Raw genomic sequence first — 14320 nt, 5'->3', positions numbered from 1 at the left:
AAAATGCTTCCTGGCACAACTCACAAACGCTGACAGCAATTTCTTCATTCTATCACAAATGGCAGCTTAGATACTAAAGTGACTCAAGGATCCTGCCATTCATCATCTAGAAGGTTCCAGAAAGAATTTTTTTTAATTTTTTTAATGTTTACTTTTGAGAGAGAGAGAGAGAGAGACAGAGCACGAGCGGGAGAGGGGCAGAGAGAGGAGGAGACACAGAATACCAAGCAGGCTCCAGGCTGTGAGCTGTCAGCACAGAGTCCGACACGGGGCTCAAACTCACAAACCATGAGATCATGACCTGAGCTGAAGTCGGACGCTTTACCGGCTGAGCCCCCCAGGTGCCCCAGAAAGAGTCTTTTAACTTAGATCCAAATGGGAAATTATCCAAACGACTGTCGTTTCTAGAGACTGTAAGTGGACACATCACGACGCCTACGACAACCCTTGTACTTGCAGGAGAGCGCATGTCTGGATGCTGTCGCCCTCAAAGGCGCAGCCGCGGGAGCCTCATGGGCCTAGAAACCCGGCAGGCTGTGGCACTCCTCCCTCCGGCAGGCTCGCTTCAGTTCGCACCTGGACTAACTATGCAAAGTGCGAGCTCGATTCACACGCCTCAGTATTTAGGGCATCATTTCCCCCTGAAGAAGTTATGCTAACACTGGGCTTCAAATCAAACGGGAACATGGAAAGACGTTTAGAAAAGTAAAATCGCGGAAACAATTCAGCAGGTGGCACTCTAATCCCAAGAAAGGACTTAAAAAAAAAAAAGGGGGATAAAAGCAAGGAAGCGTTCTAGGAAAACTCTGGGAACGTAGGCAGTATTAGAAGAGGTCTCGGGCCAGGTCAGGGAGGGTGTAATGACTCATCCCTGTGATGGTCCCTCCCGTACCAAAAGAGGCTCCGTGACAAAAGGACTTCTTTAATCTACTGTTTCCCCCCTTCCTTCCAACTCATTTTTCCTGATTAGAGGCACAGCACATCATTTCACAAATGACCCGAAATATTAATACATACCGCGTGGAACACCAGGGAAAGAGACTTGGTGAAAGGAAGGGCTGCCATCAACCAGTGAATTTTAAATACGTCATTCCTATAAAAACAGAAAAGAAAGAATTAAAAGACAGTCATCAGATACATTTACAAGGAAGCAGTAAATACAACCTAAGCAAACCAGAAACACGAAGCCTTTTTTGAGACCTAGTTTCCACCAGCAGAAACAGACCCGACGGAGCCCCAGAGTCGCCTCTCGCGCACAGGTCTGTGCCGTGACCGCAGCAGCGTCAGGCACCAAGGCCACAGGTCTCTGTTGTGACCGCAGCAGCGTCAGGCACCGAAGCCAGACAGGACGAGTTCCAGTTCCCGCGAAGACGGAAATCCACACAGCTGGCCAGCCTCGTGCCCAGAAACCACCCTGGAAAGGCCAGAGAGGCGAGAACGAGACGGCGGGATCTAGGGACCTGGCGAGAGCTCTCCCTGGGAGAGCAGAAGGGGCGCGGGCGCAGCTGTAGGGGCGGGCTGCGGCCCGGCCCGGAGGGGGGCAGGGCGGAAGGGAGGGCCCTGGGGTGGTGCCCCGTCCCCTCGCCCTCAGGGCTGGGACCGGCCAGTGGGGAGAAGCGCCCGCTCCCACCACCAGGCCTACACAGGTACTCGCCCACCTTCGGGCTGCCAGCCATTCAACTCCTCTACCCTTTCCGACCTCACCCTAGGAACTAACCTAATGGGACACAAGACGCTTTTGAAGACAGATTTAAAACTATGAAAGTACACGGAGACTTGAGTAAGAGCTACGGAGGAGAGTCACGCTCTCAGACAGCAAGACATTCTGCGAAGCCACAGCAGCAAAAAGTGTGGAAGGGGTACAGCGTCCGACAAATAAGCCAACAGAACCGAGAGCTTGGAAACGGATTCCTGCGTGTATGGAGGCTTGGCCTACGACAGACGAGGGGCAGCCAACCGGCTGGAGAAGGATGGACCATTTAATAACTGGCAGGGGGAAAATCCGCCCAACCCTGTGTGTGCGTGTGCGTGCGTGTGTGTGTGTGCAGCCGTGTCCCCACTTCACGTTTACATAAAGAAGGACTCCAGATGGATTTCACTGCCAAACATAACTTACATCCTTTGTGACCCTGGAGTAGGAAAAGGCTTCTTCCAAGAAGCCCCGCCCAAGATTAGACAGCTTTGACTCCGTTAATATGAAAGACTTCCGTTCAACAACGAATACCACAGGTAGGTTTAACAGACTGGGGGAAGAAATTTGCCATGTCTGGGACAGACAAAGGATCGATGTCCAAATTATGCAAGAAACGCATGTAAAGCGACAAGAAAATGACAGAAAACCCAAAGAAAATGTGCAAAGCATAGAGACGGTCACAAGGAGGGGAACCCAGATGGTTAACAGGGCCCCGGAAGGAGATTTCACGTCACTAGAGGTCAGACAAATGCAAAATAGAATGAAGCTCCAGTTTATACCCAAAAATAAGATGCCAGTGGTGTCTGGGGAAACAGGGACCCTTTGCACCCCTGGCAGGAGTAGAAGCTGGTACGGGCCATCTGGTGGCGGGCGCTTAACGAAATCAAGGAAGACTTTACCCCCTGCCCAGCACACCTCCTTCTGGGAGCGCACCTCAGAGGCTGCACGGAGCCATAAGGGGACAGGCCAGGGAGGGGGTGGGAGGTCATGACAACACGGTTGGGGGGACCGGGGTGGGGGGGAGGCCGAGGGAGGGGTCCCTCACCAAAGCGATGGGTGAGTAAAACGTGGGGATGCGCACTATGGGGTAGCCAAAAAATGAATGAACCGGACGGACACACGGCAGTGTGACTAGGCCTTGAAACAGCTACTACTGCGTGACAAACGGTACGAACGGCAATCTAGAGCTGGCATGGTTTACGAAAGTCACAAACATGCAGGAACAGTACGCACACCCACGCCCAACAACACACATCACGTGCACCGGAGCAGCCGGGAAGGAACGAGAGAGGGGTCGGGGGTCGGGACGAAGGGGAAATGAAGAACAGGGGCCTGGCACAGACCGATAAGGAGGGTGTGTCACAAACTGACGCACGCTCCCTTTCCGGCCGATTTCCCCCCCCCGTCCTTTCCCTTCCGACGCCTACCTACTCCAAGGTCAAAAAGGAAGTCAAGGCCAGACGAGTCTGCCACTCCAGCGTGGCGACGACACCTACCCAGAGCGCAGAACCGCCCGCTGCCAAGACGGCTCGCTCACACACCCCGGCCCCCTCGACCTGCAATCCTGCTCGAAGCGCCAGCGGCCGGGGCGGTGATGACACGGGAGGGATAGGAGGCTCGAGAGAGAGCCCCAGTAACTTGGCTCGAACACGGGTTCTACCCTGCCAACCTTCACCCCTCTCGGCCCCCAGTAACCTCTGCTGAAGATGGGGCATCGCCCACCTCCAGGAGGTGGAAGGTGAGCGGACAGAACCCGCATCCAGCGCTGGACTGGGCAGGGAGCAGGCACTGGAAAGCGAGCGGCTGTCTGTCCTCCCCTTCCACGCGAAGTGCCGTGAACTACACACGTGCTGCGCGCAGCAGGTGCGCCTCTTCTGACCACGGTTAAAACTCACCGTCATCTCATGTAAGCGGACCAGCGACAGGGACGGTCTCGTCGCTAAACAAACAGAAACTGAAATACCCCTGAGCACCTGTCTGCTCAGGTATTTCGTATGCACCTCGCATTTGCATAGTGCCCTGATTTGCAAAGTCCTCTGGCGCACAGGATTTGGGGGGAAGGGGGGGGAATCACACAACACACCTAAGGTTCTAAGACACTCGGAGGAAGGCAGGGCAATGACCCCGTCCCAGTTTTGTGGCCCAGGGAGTGAAGCGAGACACAGAGGTGGGAGCGGCCCGTGTTTACACCTGGAATTGGGTCTCTGAGTCCCAGTCCTGGTTTTTCTAATAAAGGAAGAATCAACACTTCACTGAAAAACCTTTTTATAGCCTGAATTGGTTAAGATTCTTGTTTTCTTATGAATGGCCACCTGACTGATTACCCCAAACACAACCATGCACGGTCCTTCACAAGTAGACGAGTGGCTCTTTCCATCAATCCAAATCTTAAAACAAACCGGAGCCTGCACTGCCCCGGCCCGAGCTCGCTACCCCAGCTGAGCATGTCTGCCAGAAGACAGGCCCCCGGGGACTGAAGAGGTCTCGATTTCTGCCCAATGCTCCACAGAAAGAGGTATTCGGTATTTGGGATGCCTAATTATCTTATGAATTTAAATGACGCCACGTTACAATGCCATATGCACATACCGTCCTTTACTTAGTTTACAGATCTTATGTAACAAATGCTCATACTGTTCTCTAACTGAAAAGTAGTATTTTATTCTGTTTTGGGGGGGAAAGGAGACAGAATTAAACGCTGGTCCCACACACACGTGCAGCTGCTCCCTTCAAGAACCGAGTACAGGCAGATAAAGCCTTCGGGTTTCAGAAGAGAGGCCAAGAGCCGGGCAGGTGGGCTTTGAAGTTTTTCCTCCAGTGACAAGTCTCTGGAAGCCAACACCTCTGCCCGGTAGACGGGCAATATCGAGCACCGGGCAGTAATGCTACGCTCTCAGCCAGGCTGTGGCTCCCTGCCACTCTCCTCCTCCTCATGAACAAACAGCCCCTGAATCATCAAAATACTTGGATCTGCTGTTTAAACAAAGCAAAGAGGGAGGGGGGCGCCTGGGTGGCTCAGTCAGTTCAGTGCCCCACTTCGGCTCAGAACGTCAGATCACGGTTTGTGGGTTTGAGCCCCACGTCGGGCTCTGTGCTGACAGCTCAGAACCTGGAGCCTGCTTCAGATTCTGTGTCTCCCTCTGTCCCTTCCCGTCCCCTGCTCATGCTCTGTCTCTCTCAAAAATAAATGAAAATGTTAAAAACAAACCTTAAACATAAAGAAATAAACAAAGCAAAGGGAAGAAAACACCACGGCATGCCAAGCCCCTCCACACACTGCAAAGTCTCCCTGTTTCAGGGAAGATGCCCTTTGAGGAGGGCAGGGTTGCTAGAGCCAATGCCCCCCAGGCACAGAAGCCAGCAAAAGGTGGAATTACACACATCTCAACATACTCTAAGCTGGATGGCTCAAGGAAGTAACAATTTACCGTCGTTTTCGAAGGATGTGAATCCAGATGGTCCCAGAAAGGAAAAAGAAAAAGGCCATAGAGATGTATAATTTAGGGAGAGGGATCTCTCCCGCCGAGAGGTAGCTGTCAGGGTTCTTCTCCGTGATCTCAATCTGCAACGAACGTGAGATTAATTTTTTCTTTTTCAAGAACAGATCACCCCACAGCCAGCAGTCTGTCGCCTTAGCTGCTTCACTCGGGCCGAAGAAAGTACCGGCAGATAGCCACACTCCTAACGCACGGCGTAAAGTGTAAAAACACCCCAAACTGCTTTGTATTTTCTAGCTTAGGAATCCTCTGCAGAGGTGAGATTCCGGCCATTTTTCTCTCCGACTCCGTTTTAAGGGTTGTTAAAACCCACTCTTACAAAGAAACAAATGCCTCACGTTTTACGCGGCTGACAAAACCCACGTGGAACACCTTCTGCGCAGTACTCACATCAAGGCTGAAGGAGAGCTCGTCGCTAGACCGCAGTTCGCTCCCGGAGCATTTGTGAAAATAAAGGCTGTAGAGGCCTTCTTGGTCATCGGTGCTGATGTTAAAGAAAAACTGTAAGTAGAGAGGACAGAAATTTCAGAATATGCCCAGATCCCCGGCGACGTGTTTCAATCTTAGGAAGAGATCAGGGATGCTAAGGGCGGAAACAAACACAGACAGACGAATTACCTAACCGAATTCCCCCAGGGCAGAGACCAAACAGGTGTTTTCTTCCTCTGCGATTCGGTCTCTGTCCAGGCGACAGGAAAGGGGACGGAAGTGGCTGGTGAGTACCCGCGTGCCCACTACCTGGGGTCTACGGTCCGCTCCCCACCACCCTGGTTTTGTCACAGACTCCCCAGCTGTGGGAGGTGTGGCTGGGGGCCGCAGGGATGACCTACGATGCAGGTACCTACTTTTCAGTCGACGTGTCGCCTTGCTCTTTTAGGTTAAAAACAAAAACAAAAACAAACAAAAAACTCCCGAAGAAGGAAGGAGGCCCGCCTGCTACTTGAAAAGGCAGGGGACCAACACTCCCTCGTTAAAACGTGTACCTGTGATCTCAGACAACGGGGACACAGGCCGTATTTTCTACATTTGCACACTTTCCTGTTTCTTGCATGTTTCAGGTGTTCAAACGGAGTTTAACGTAAATCCAAAGACATTTTGTAGATAAGATTAGAAAATACGACTCCTTGGGGCGCCTGGGTGGCGCAGTCGGTTAAGCGTCCGACTTCAGCCAGGTCACGATCTCGCGGTCCGTGAGTTCGAGCCCCGCGTCAGGCTCTGGGCTGATGGCTCGGAGCCTGGAGCCTGTTTCCGATTCTGTGTCTCCCTCTCTCTCTGCCCCTCCCCCGTTCATGCTCTGTCTCTCTCTGTCCCAAAAAAAAATAAAAAACGTTGAAAAAAAAAAAAATTAAAAAAAAAAAAGAAAATACGACTCCTTGGTCAAAAGCACTTTGCTACAAGCCTAAGATACGTTCTTGAGGGCTACACAGATACACGATAAACCATAAGGAGAAGCGAGGAACTGACGGGGCTATAACATCTCTCCTAACAGTTGGGAAGGGATGTGAAGGTCACACGGGGTTTCTGGGGTGCTGGCACTGTTCTATTTCTGGCCCCCGCTGATGGTTACAAAGGTCCACTTAGACAGGATAGGGAAAAAAACAGGTATCTGACGAGAAGACGGAAATAAGAGACCGAAGGTATTCAAGCTGGAATCATTCCTTTGTTAAATCATCTCCCAAGCTCAGCTGTCAACGTCAGAGTGTATGTCTTAGTCCACGCAGGGTAGCCAGAAAACTCTTAACGTCTTGGTAACTTTTAGTTCCAAAAGTAAGATGCCCATGAAGATTCTAAGAAATAGAAATTTCTAAAAAAGTCAGCAGAAATATCATGGCCGATCACAGGAGGCACCTGACCCGCAAACAAAATCAAGCACGAATGTACATTCTAGAGTAGGAATAAGGCCTAACGGTCCCCTTCCTGCTTTAGGCAGATAAACTATCATTCCTGCTCCGTGGATGGGGTAGAAAGGCTCACAGTGACTGCCTTGTCCAAAATTAGCGAACAGCAAGGCAAGGGGTCATCTACCGACTTCTTACGAGGAGAAGGGAAGCCAGAGAGAAGGCAGACTGGCCATCCACTGCCTGTCGCATTGATCCCGAGAACCCTGCAAACTGGCTATCTCAACGTTCTTAACCATCACACGAGCTGCTTCCCCACGACACCCACCCTGACACAGAGCGTCAGTAAGTGACAAATGTGTAAATCCCACCACGTTTTCTTTCCTTGGTGATTTTAAAAGAAACGGCTTAAAGAAATTTCAAAAAGCTTACTGTATTAGCAAGCATTTTAAAATGAGAGAAGGAAAAGAGGAAAGTACCTTTTGTATTTTCTTAAGGAGGCAGTGAACAAAGTGGTTAAACACATGGGCCTTGGAGTCAGACAAACTTGGGTTTGAATCCTCCCCTTGGACAAGTTACTTAACCTCTCTGAGCCTCAGTCTCCTCATCTGTAAAAGGGGAATGATAACAGTGCCTACCTCACAGAGGTGCTCGAAGGATGAACTGGGGTAACGACAACGTGTAAGTGCTCAGCGCCACGCCTGGGACCCAGTTACTCGGCTCCATGATTACTAACGGACACAGCCTATTATGGGCCGGGCCCGAGGTTAGGGACTTTACATACATCAGTAATAAAACAGATTTAAAAGAACCTCTCCCTTAGGGCTACCTTCTAACGGGAGCAACAGAACATCAGCATAATAAATAAGCAGAGTACACAGCAGGTTGGCAAAAGGTGAAGTGCTAAGGGGAAGCCTGCAGGGACAGGGGAAGGAAGGGAGCCGTGTTTAAAACAGGGCGAACGGAGGAAGCTTTGGTGAGATGATGATGTTCGAGCAAAGGCTTGAAAGAGGAGGAAATTAATCATGTGGATTCTGAGGGACAAGCATTCCCACTAGGGGGCACAGCCACAGCAGAGGCTCGGGCCTGATCGGTTCCGGGAGGGAGCAGCAAGGTGGCTTCCGCGGCTGGAGCAGAAAACAGGAGCCGAGGTCACAGACAAGACGGCAGCCAGACCACGTGGCCTTGCAGACCGGGAAGGGCTCGAGGCTTTTGCTCTGAGGCAGATGGGAAGCCGCCAAGGGTTGTGAGCAGACGAGCGTCCACGGGCTCTCAATTAGCTACTAAAACCTGGGGGTACTAAATTTAAAGAACATATAAAATTGTTTAGAGAGGCAAAATGATCTATGCTGAAAGAAATCAGGACAGTGGATGCAGGGATGGGGGGCGCTGAGGTGATAAAAATACCGGAAATCTCCACAGAGAGTGGGTTACATGGGTGCGTGCCTTTGCCAGAACTGATCAAATTGCGTGTGTAAGCCCTGTGCGTTTCACTCGAAGCAAATTAGACCTCAATTAATGAAAACTGCTTAGAAAAGAGACAGCGATTCTTACAAATTCATGATAAAAGATTATTTGCATAGTGTTTCACAAAGCACTTTTACATCTTTAAAAATGATACTTACAAGAACTCTATGAGATAGGTTCCATCATGTTTCACTTTCAGATGATTGGAGAGCAAGATTCAGGAGTTAACTGAGTTGTCTGAGGTCACCACCTAGTAAGTAAGTGGGCGCTGGACCCCTCCCAAGGCTGTAAGGCTGCCACACGTGCTCTCGTGCACCGAACAGCGGGACCGGCTGGGCCGGTCACTCAAGGCCTAGGGGCCCCGGTGAATTCATCTCTCAAGTCCTACCAGCATCGTCCATGATCACCACAGGTCTTCCTAGGTACAGAATTCTGTGCTTCTAGAACACTCTGAATAGGGGGCAGCACGGGATTAAAGAGGCAGAGGTGTGGGGACAGCCGGGCAGATGTGGGCTGGAATCTGGACCCTGTCACTCACGCTGGACATTCACAAAGTGGCTCATTCTCAGAGACATGATCTGGCAAGCGGTGGGTAACCGTATTGCCAGGGAAAGAGCTACCGCGTTCGAGTGACCGATGTGTAGCATGCCTAAACTATCATTCCTAAACTCAAACTTCCTTCACAAATTCACCCATTTACGCTGTAGGGATAAATCCTACGGAGATGACTCCAAGAGAATACATACCTGGAAAGAAACTGCCCCATCGCTATTGTGAACAGAAAAGGATTTTTCTCCCATGGCCTAAAAAACAAAAAACAAAACACAATCGCCTGTTTTAGGAGGACACTGGCAAAAAACGTATGCTCATAAAAATGGAAATGGAAAAACGAAACCAAAAACACATCCTTTTAAAAAAAATCCGGAGTTGGCTGACCTTCAAAAGCTCTCTGAAAATAAAATTCACCATCCTTTCAAGATGTCTGAGATCCCCTTTCCCAGAGAATGGGAATTCCTCCTCACCTACTTCCTATTCTCTGCGGTCTCTTCTGCCTCCCCGATAACCCCCTATTCCCTGCCCCGCCCTCCCGATCTCGCCCCCGAGATCTCGCCCCCGAGCACATCTCTGCTCTTACGGCTTCAGCAAGACTACGGATGCCTGCCCAGGTCACACCCCGACACACCACCTGGACGCCATTCCCGATTTCAAACCACCGGCCTACTGCCATCGGCGCAACCGACAAGTTCTCAGCACCGGAAAGGAAGGGACTCCGGATACAGCCGACAACATGGCCGAACTCAAAACGGTCACGCGGAGTCAAAGACGACAACCGGGGCGCGGGCTGCATAAGGCACTTCTACAAAGCTCTGCGTTACTGATCTGCAGAGGCGGACCGGCGGTTGCCGGGCATGGGAGGAGGAACCTGCAGGACCGTGAATGGGTGCACGGTCTCGATCGTGGTGGCGGGTTCACAGGTGGACGCTTAGGGCGAAACTTTTCAAAGTGTGCGCTTAACCGTATGACGGTCACCCTTCGACGCATCGGTTCCGACGAAGCGCTGCCGTCCGGATGCCCCCTCGCGGAAAATTCAAGATACCCCAAACCCAAACGCTGCCGGTTTTTCCTTCCGCGATTTCTACTATCTCTTCGTCTACTACAAACAGTAGAAGATGAACACCTCCCTCCCCTGCCTCGCCCCCAGCCCTTGCTTCCCATTCCAAGGCTCTGCTCTGGCTGCAGACCCTCGCGACGCTGTCAGGGCACCGTGTGTTATCACGGCGGGCGCTCTTCCGGGTCCTCCTGATTCCACTCCCCCCCACTCCCAGGCTCCTCTGCACATTACTTGCAGGGCAACGTCCGCCCCAAACACCGTCCGTATCAGTCTCTCCTGACCAAGAACTCCTGAGGACTTCCTATTTTGGGTGCATCAATAAACAGCCTCTATTGTCTGGACCTACATTAACTAAGATCCCCCTCTCTGCTCAAGGCACACCTTCTATTTCCCACAGGCCGGCGCCCGGCACCCGTCATGCTTATTCTTCCAGTGTAGTAACAGCTCTCCCGACAGAGAGCAACGCCCCGTGGGGTAGGCACGCGCACCTGTGTGTACCTGCTTACGTGTACGTCTATACGTTCATACCCACATTCGTATCCCCGCATACGGTCACTTACATATACAGCCACACACATGTACACACAGCTACAAATACACACAGAAAAGCTGAGCAGTGGGTGGTCAGTTCTTACCTTGGAATCTACCGTACTTCTTTTAGACTTTCCACCGTCTAGAAGCAGAAACATTTAAAAGATGTTACTGCATGATTCAGCTCTTAGATATATTACAGTATCACGTTACGAGGCTCTAGCTTGTCTAGTATCAAATAAATCGAACAAACAAGGTGAGGCCGTATGCTATCGTGTAGAATGCCAACTCCTCAGATTCTAAAACGATTCTTCAACTGCAGAAGCAGCAAATTGGAGCTTATAAATGGTCTCTTTTTAATTTTTTTTTTAAGGTTTATTTAGTGTTGAGAGACAGACAGAGCACGAGTAGGGGAGGGGCAGAGAGAGAGGGAGACACAGGATCCAAAGCAGGCTCCAGGCTCCGAGCTGTCAGCACAGAGCCCGACGCGGGGCTCAAACTCACGAACCACGAGATCATGACCTGAGCGGAAGTCGGACGCTTAACCGACTGAGCCGCCCAGGCGCCCCATAAATGCTCTCTAACAAAGGATAACATTCAGTCCCAACAGGGAAACACATCTCTGAATAATCTAGTGTATGTTATTGCCAGAGATGCCACACGGAGTGACCTTCCTCATTTTCTAAGTAATCACATTTAAAAACAGATCATTGTTTCAAAATACGTACACACGGGGCGCCTGGGTGGCTCAGTCGGTTAACATCCGACTCTTGATTTTGGCTCAGGTCACGATCTCATGGTTCCTGAGTTCCAGCCCCACATCGGGCTCTGTGCTGACAGCGTGGAGCCTGCTTGGGGATCTTCTCTCTCTCCCTCTCTCTCTCTCTGCCCCTCCCCTGTTTCTGAATGCACACACACACTCTCTCCCTCTCAAAATAAACAACAAAATATGTATGTGTGTGTGTGTGTGTGTGTGTGTGTGTGTATGACATCTATTTACACATACGGAAAAATTCATAGCAAGTAACAGCAGCATAATTGATGCTTTTTCCCGACAGCAGGGAGTGTTAAGATTGCTAATGGCTTCTTTCACGGAACAGAGAGGGCATCTGGGCCTTATTTTTATTTAAGATATCTTCATGGGGAAGACAGGATCTCAACCTCGCTATAGGGAGAGAGTTTCAAAATAACAGTAGGAAAAGGATACTTTCCGTGCAGCGAATGTGTACGTGAGCATGAGAAACCAGCACGAGGAGGAAATGTACGCAGACACTAAACTGCACCATCACGCAGAGGCAACGTTTCTGTATGTGTTTTAATTGGGATTAGAGTTTTGACACACTGAGAAAAAAAAGTGTCAATAATAAAGAGTAAGTTCTCTTTAAGAACTAAACTATCAGATAAACCTGACAATTAATAAAAGAGGCAATAAATATAAACTGGTTACTCAACATATGGAGGAAAAGCGCAACCTCGGTAGTTAAGAGTAAATACCCAAACAGGAGTCCTCTTTGCCTTTTACTTTGGGTCCAAAACAAACAAACACACACCAAAATCCCAGTCCTGCCTAGGACAAGGTGATGTGGGCACTATTCTTATATATTTTCCAAAAGGAGTATCAATTCATACAACTCATTTGGAAAGGAGCTGAAAACAGTACCAATATTCTCTCAGTACTCCTATCCTTTGAACCGAATATTCCAGTTCAGGGAACCCATCCTAAAGAAAGTTCTAGAAATGACCAAAGTTCTAAAATAAAGAACCTCCAGTGCGGCAATATTTATAATAGCATGACAATGGAAACACGTCTCCTTAAGGGGAAAGCTTGAGCAAGTTACAGTATCCATATAATGGGATGGCTGGTAAGAATGAACTATCTTAAAGTTGAGTGAACAGGGATGCTTAGGAAATTACAAACATGACTATGACTTTTAAACATCAGGGGCGCCTGGGTGGCTCAGTCGGTTAAGCCTCCGACTTTGGCTCAGGTCACAATCTCACGGTTCGTGGGTTCGAGTCCTGCGTTGGGCTCTGTGCTGACAGCTCAGAGCCTGGAGTCTGCTTCAGATTCTGTGTCTCCCTCTCTCTCTGGCCCTCCCCTGCTTGCACTCTGTCTCTCTCAAAAATGAATAAACATTAAAAGAATTTTTACAAGAAATAAAAATCAAATGTTCTAGACCCACCCAGGAAACAGCTCAGAAGAAAACAGAAATACGGGGGCACCTGAATGGCTCAGTCGGTTAAGCCTCTAACTTCAGCTCAGGTCACGATCTCACGGTTCCTGAGTTCGAACCCCGCAGTGGGCTCTGGGCTGGTGCATAGCCTGCTTGGGTTTTTCTCTCTCTCTGCCCCTTCCTCACTTGTGTAAGGGCTCTCTCTCACTCTCTCAAAAATAAACTTAAAAAAAAAAAAAAAAGAAAAAGAAAACAGAAATACTAAAATTCCAACACAACAAGATCAGAGAAATTACTGTTCTGTTTCTCCTTTCCCCCAGTTTCCACCTTTTTCTTTGATGGTTATTTATTTTTGGACAAGCTCCAAAATAAAATAATGCTATGACTGTGTGTGGTTTTTACCTGGGGACAAAGAAGAATCTACGAAGCAGGGTGGTAAAGAAAATGCTCTTCTCCACCTTATAGTTTACCTTGTTTCTGCTGAGTCTGGTTGCCCGCCGGAACAGGGTCAACACCAGGCTCCTGGCTCTGGCCGAGGACTTTCTCATCCTTGCTGAAGATGATCTTTGGTAGCTGGGTCCCAGCGTCTGATGGAGATCTTACTCTCACCCTAAATTCAAATAAGAGAAAAGTAAACAAGTTCAAAGGAATGCTAGGGCCCTTTGAGCGCCCCGTGTTACACACTGTCCCGGGGTCTAAACCCATCATCTCAGGTAGTCCTTACGAGGTCCCTGATGTGGATTCTACCGTCTGCTTTGTACACCTGCTGAAATGGGGGCTCGGGGAGGTTAATAACCCGCCCAAGAGTGGTGAGGCCGGAAGCAGCCGGGCGAGGACCTGACATTCTCACTCCGAAGCTTACATTCCTAGCGACCGCACGGCTCTGATGGACGTATTTTCCCCCTTAGTGTCTACAATGTGTTCAACGAATTGGCGCACAAGGGAAGTGGAGCGAGGGGTAAAACACCAAGTAAGATGTTAAAGGGAACTCTGGGAGGGCATGTGAGGGGCAGTGGGCACTATGCGTGGCCTGCCGAACGTGCATTCCCTCCCTTCTCCCCGCTCAGCAGACGCCGTCCTGCCAAGGAGCCAACGGTCGCCTGAAGCCTTCCCTCCTCTTCCCTAAGTCCCGTTTCTCCGCCCTACTTCCTGTCTCTGTTGCTGTGACCACGCGTATTGCCGTTGGGTCTCCGTCATTAATCTGCACGCTTCTCGGGGGCGGCGCCTCTGTCCCCCTCATCATGTTCTCGACGTCCCGCCTTCGGCCCAGTATCCGGCAGACGCTCCGCGAACGTCAGCGTAGCTACGCAACTCCCCCTGAGTCTCCTCTAGGATGGGACTGAAGGAACACTGCAATTACTTACTCGCTTCTGGAGATGTCTAGGATTAGAAGGGTGACGGAGATGGACTTTTTTTTTAAAATACAGTAATTCACATCTTCATCCTGAGAAAGGAAGCCCCGGGGGTACATCATCTCATTCACTCACGTCAGAATAAGAACAGAAAGT

The 14320-nt window shown here is 50.1% G+C and overlaps 1 protein-coding gene across 1 annotated transcript in view; it reads right to left on the bottom strand.

The window, feature by feature from the left end:
• Positions 1 to 14320, bottom strand: part of GPR107 (G protein-coupled receptor 107) — a 69751-nt gene that overhangs the window by 32664 nt on the left and 22767 nt on the right. Inside the window, exons 4-10 of the mRNA XM_049630215.1 lie at positions 14177 to 14256; positions 13283 to 13422; positions 10743 to 10780; positions 9242 to 9298; positions 5581 to 5691; positions 5122 to 5255; positions 1018 to 1093 (exon numbers count right to left, since the gene is read on the bottom strand). Coding sequence (XP_049486172.1) covers positions 1018 to 1093; positions 5122 to 5255; positions 5581 to 5691; positions 9242 to 9298; positions 10743 to 10780; positions 13283 to 13422; positions 14177 to 14256 — 636 coding nt within the window. The remainder of the gene's footprint in view (positions 1 to 1017; positions 1094 to 5121; positions 5256 to 5580; positions 5692 to 9241; positions 9299 to 10742; positions 10781 to 13282; positions 13423 to 14176; positions 14257 to 14320) is intronic.

Source organism: Panthera uncia, chromosome D4 (assembly GCF_023721935.1).
Source record: "Panthera uncia isolate 11264 chromosome D4, Puncia_PCG_1.0, whole genome shotgun sequence".
Classification (NCBI taxonomy): Eukaryota; Metazoa; Chordata; class Mammalia; order Carnivora; family Felidae; genus Panthera; species Panthera uncia.
The sequence above is the reverse complement of the archived record's forward strand: the minus strand, read 5'-3'. Positions and strand labels throughout refer to the sequence as shown.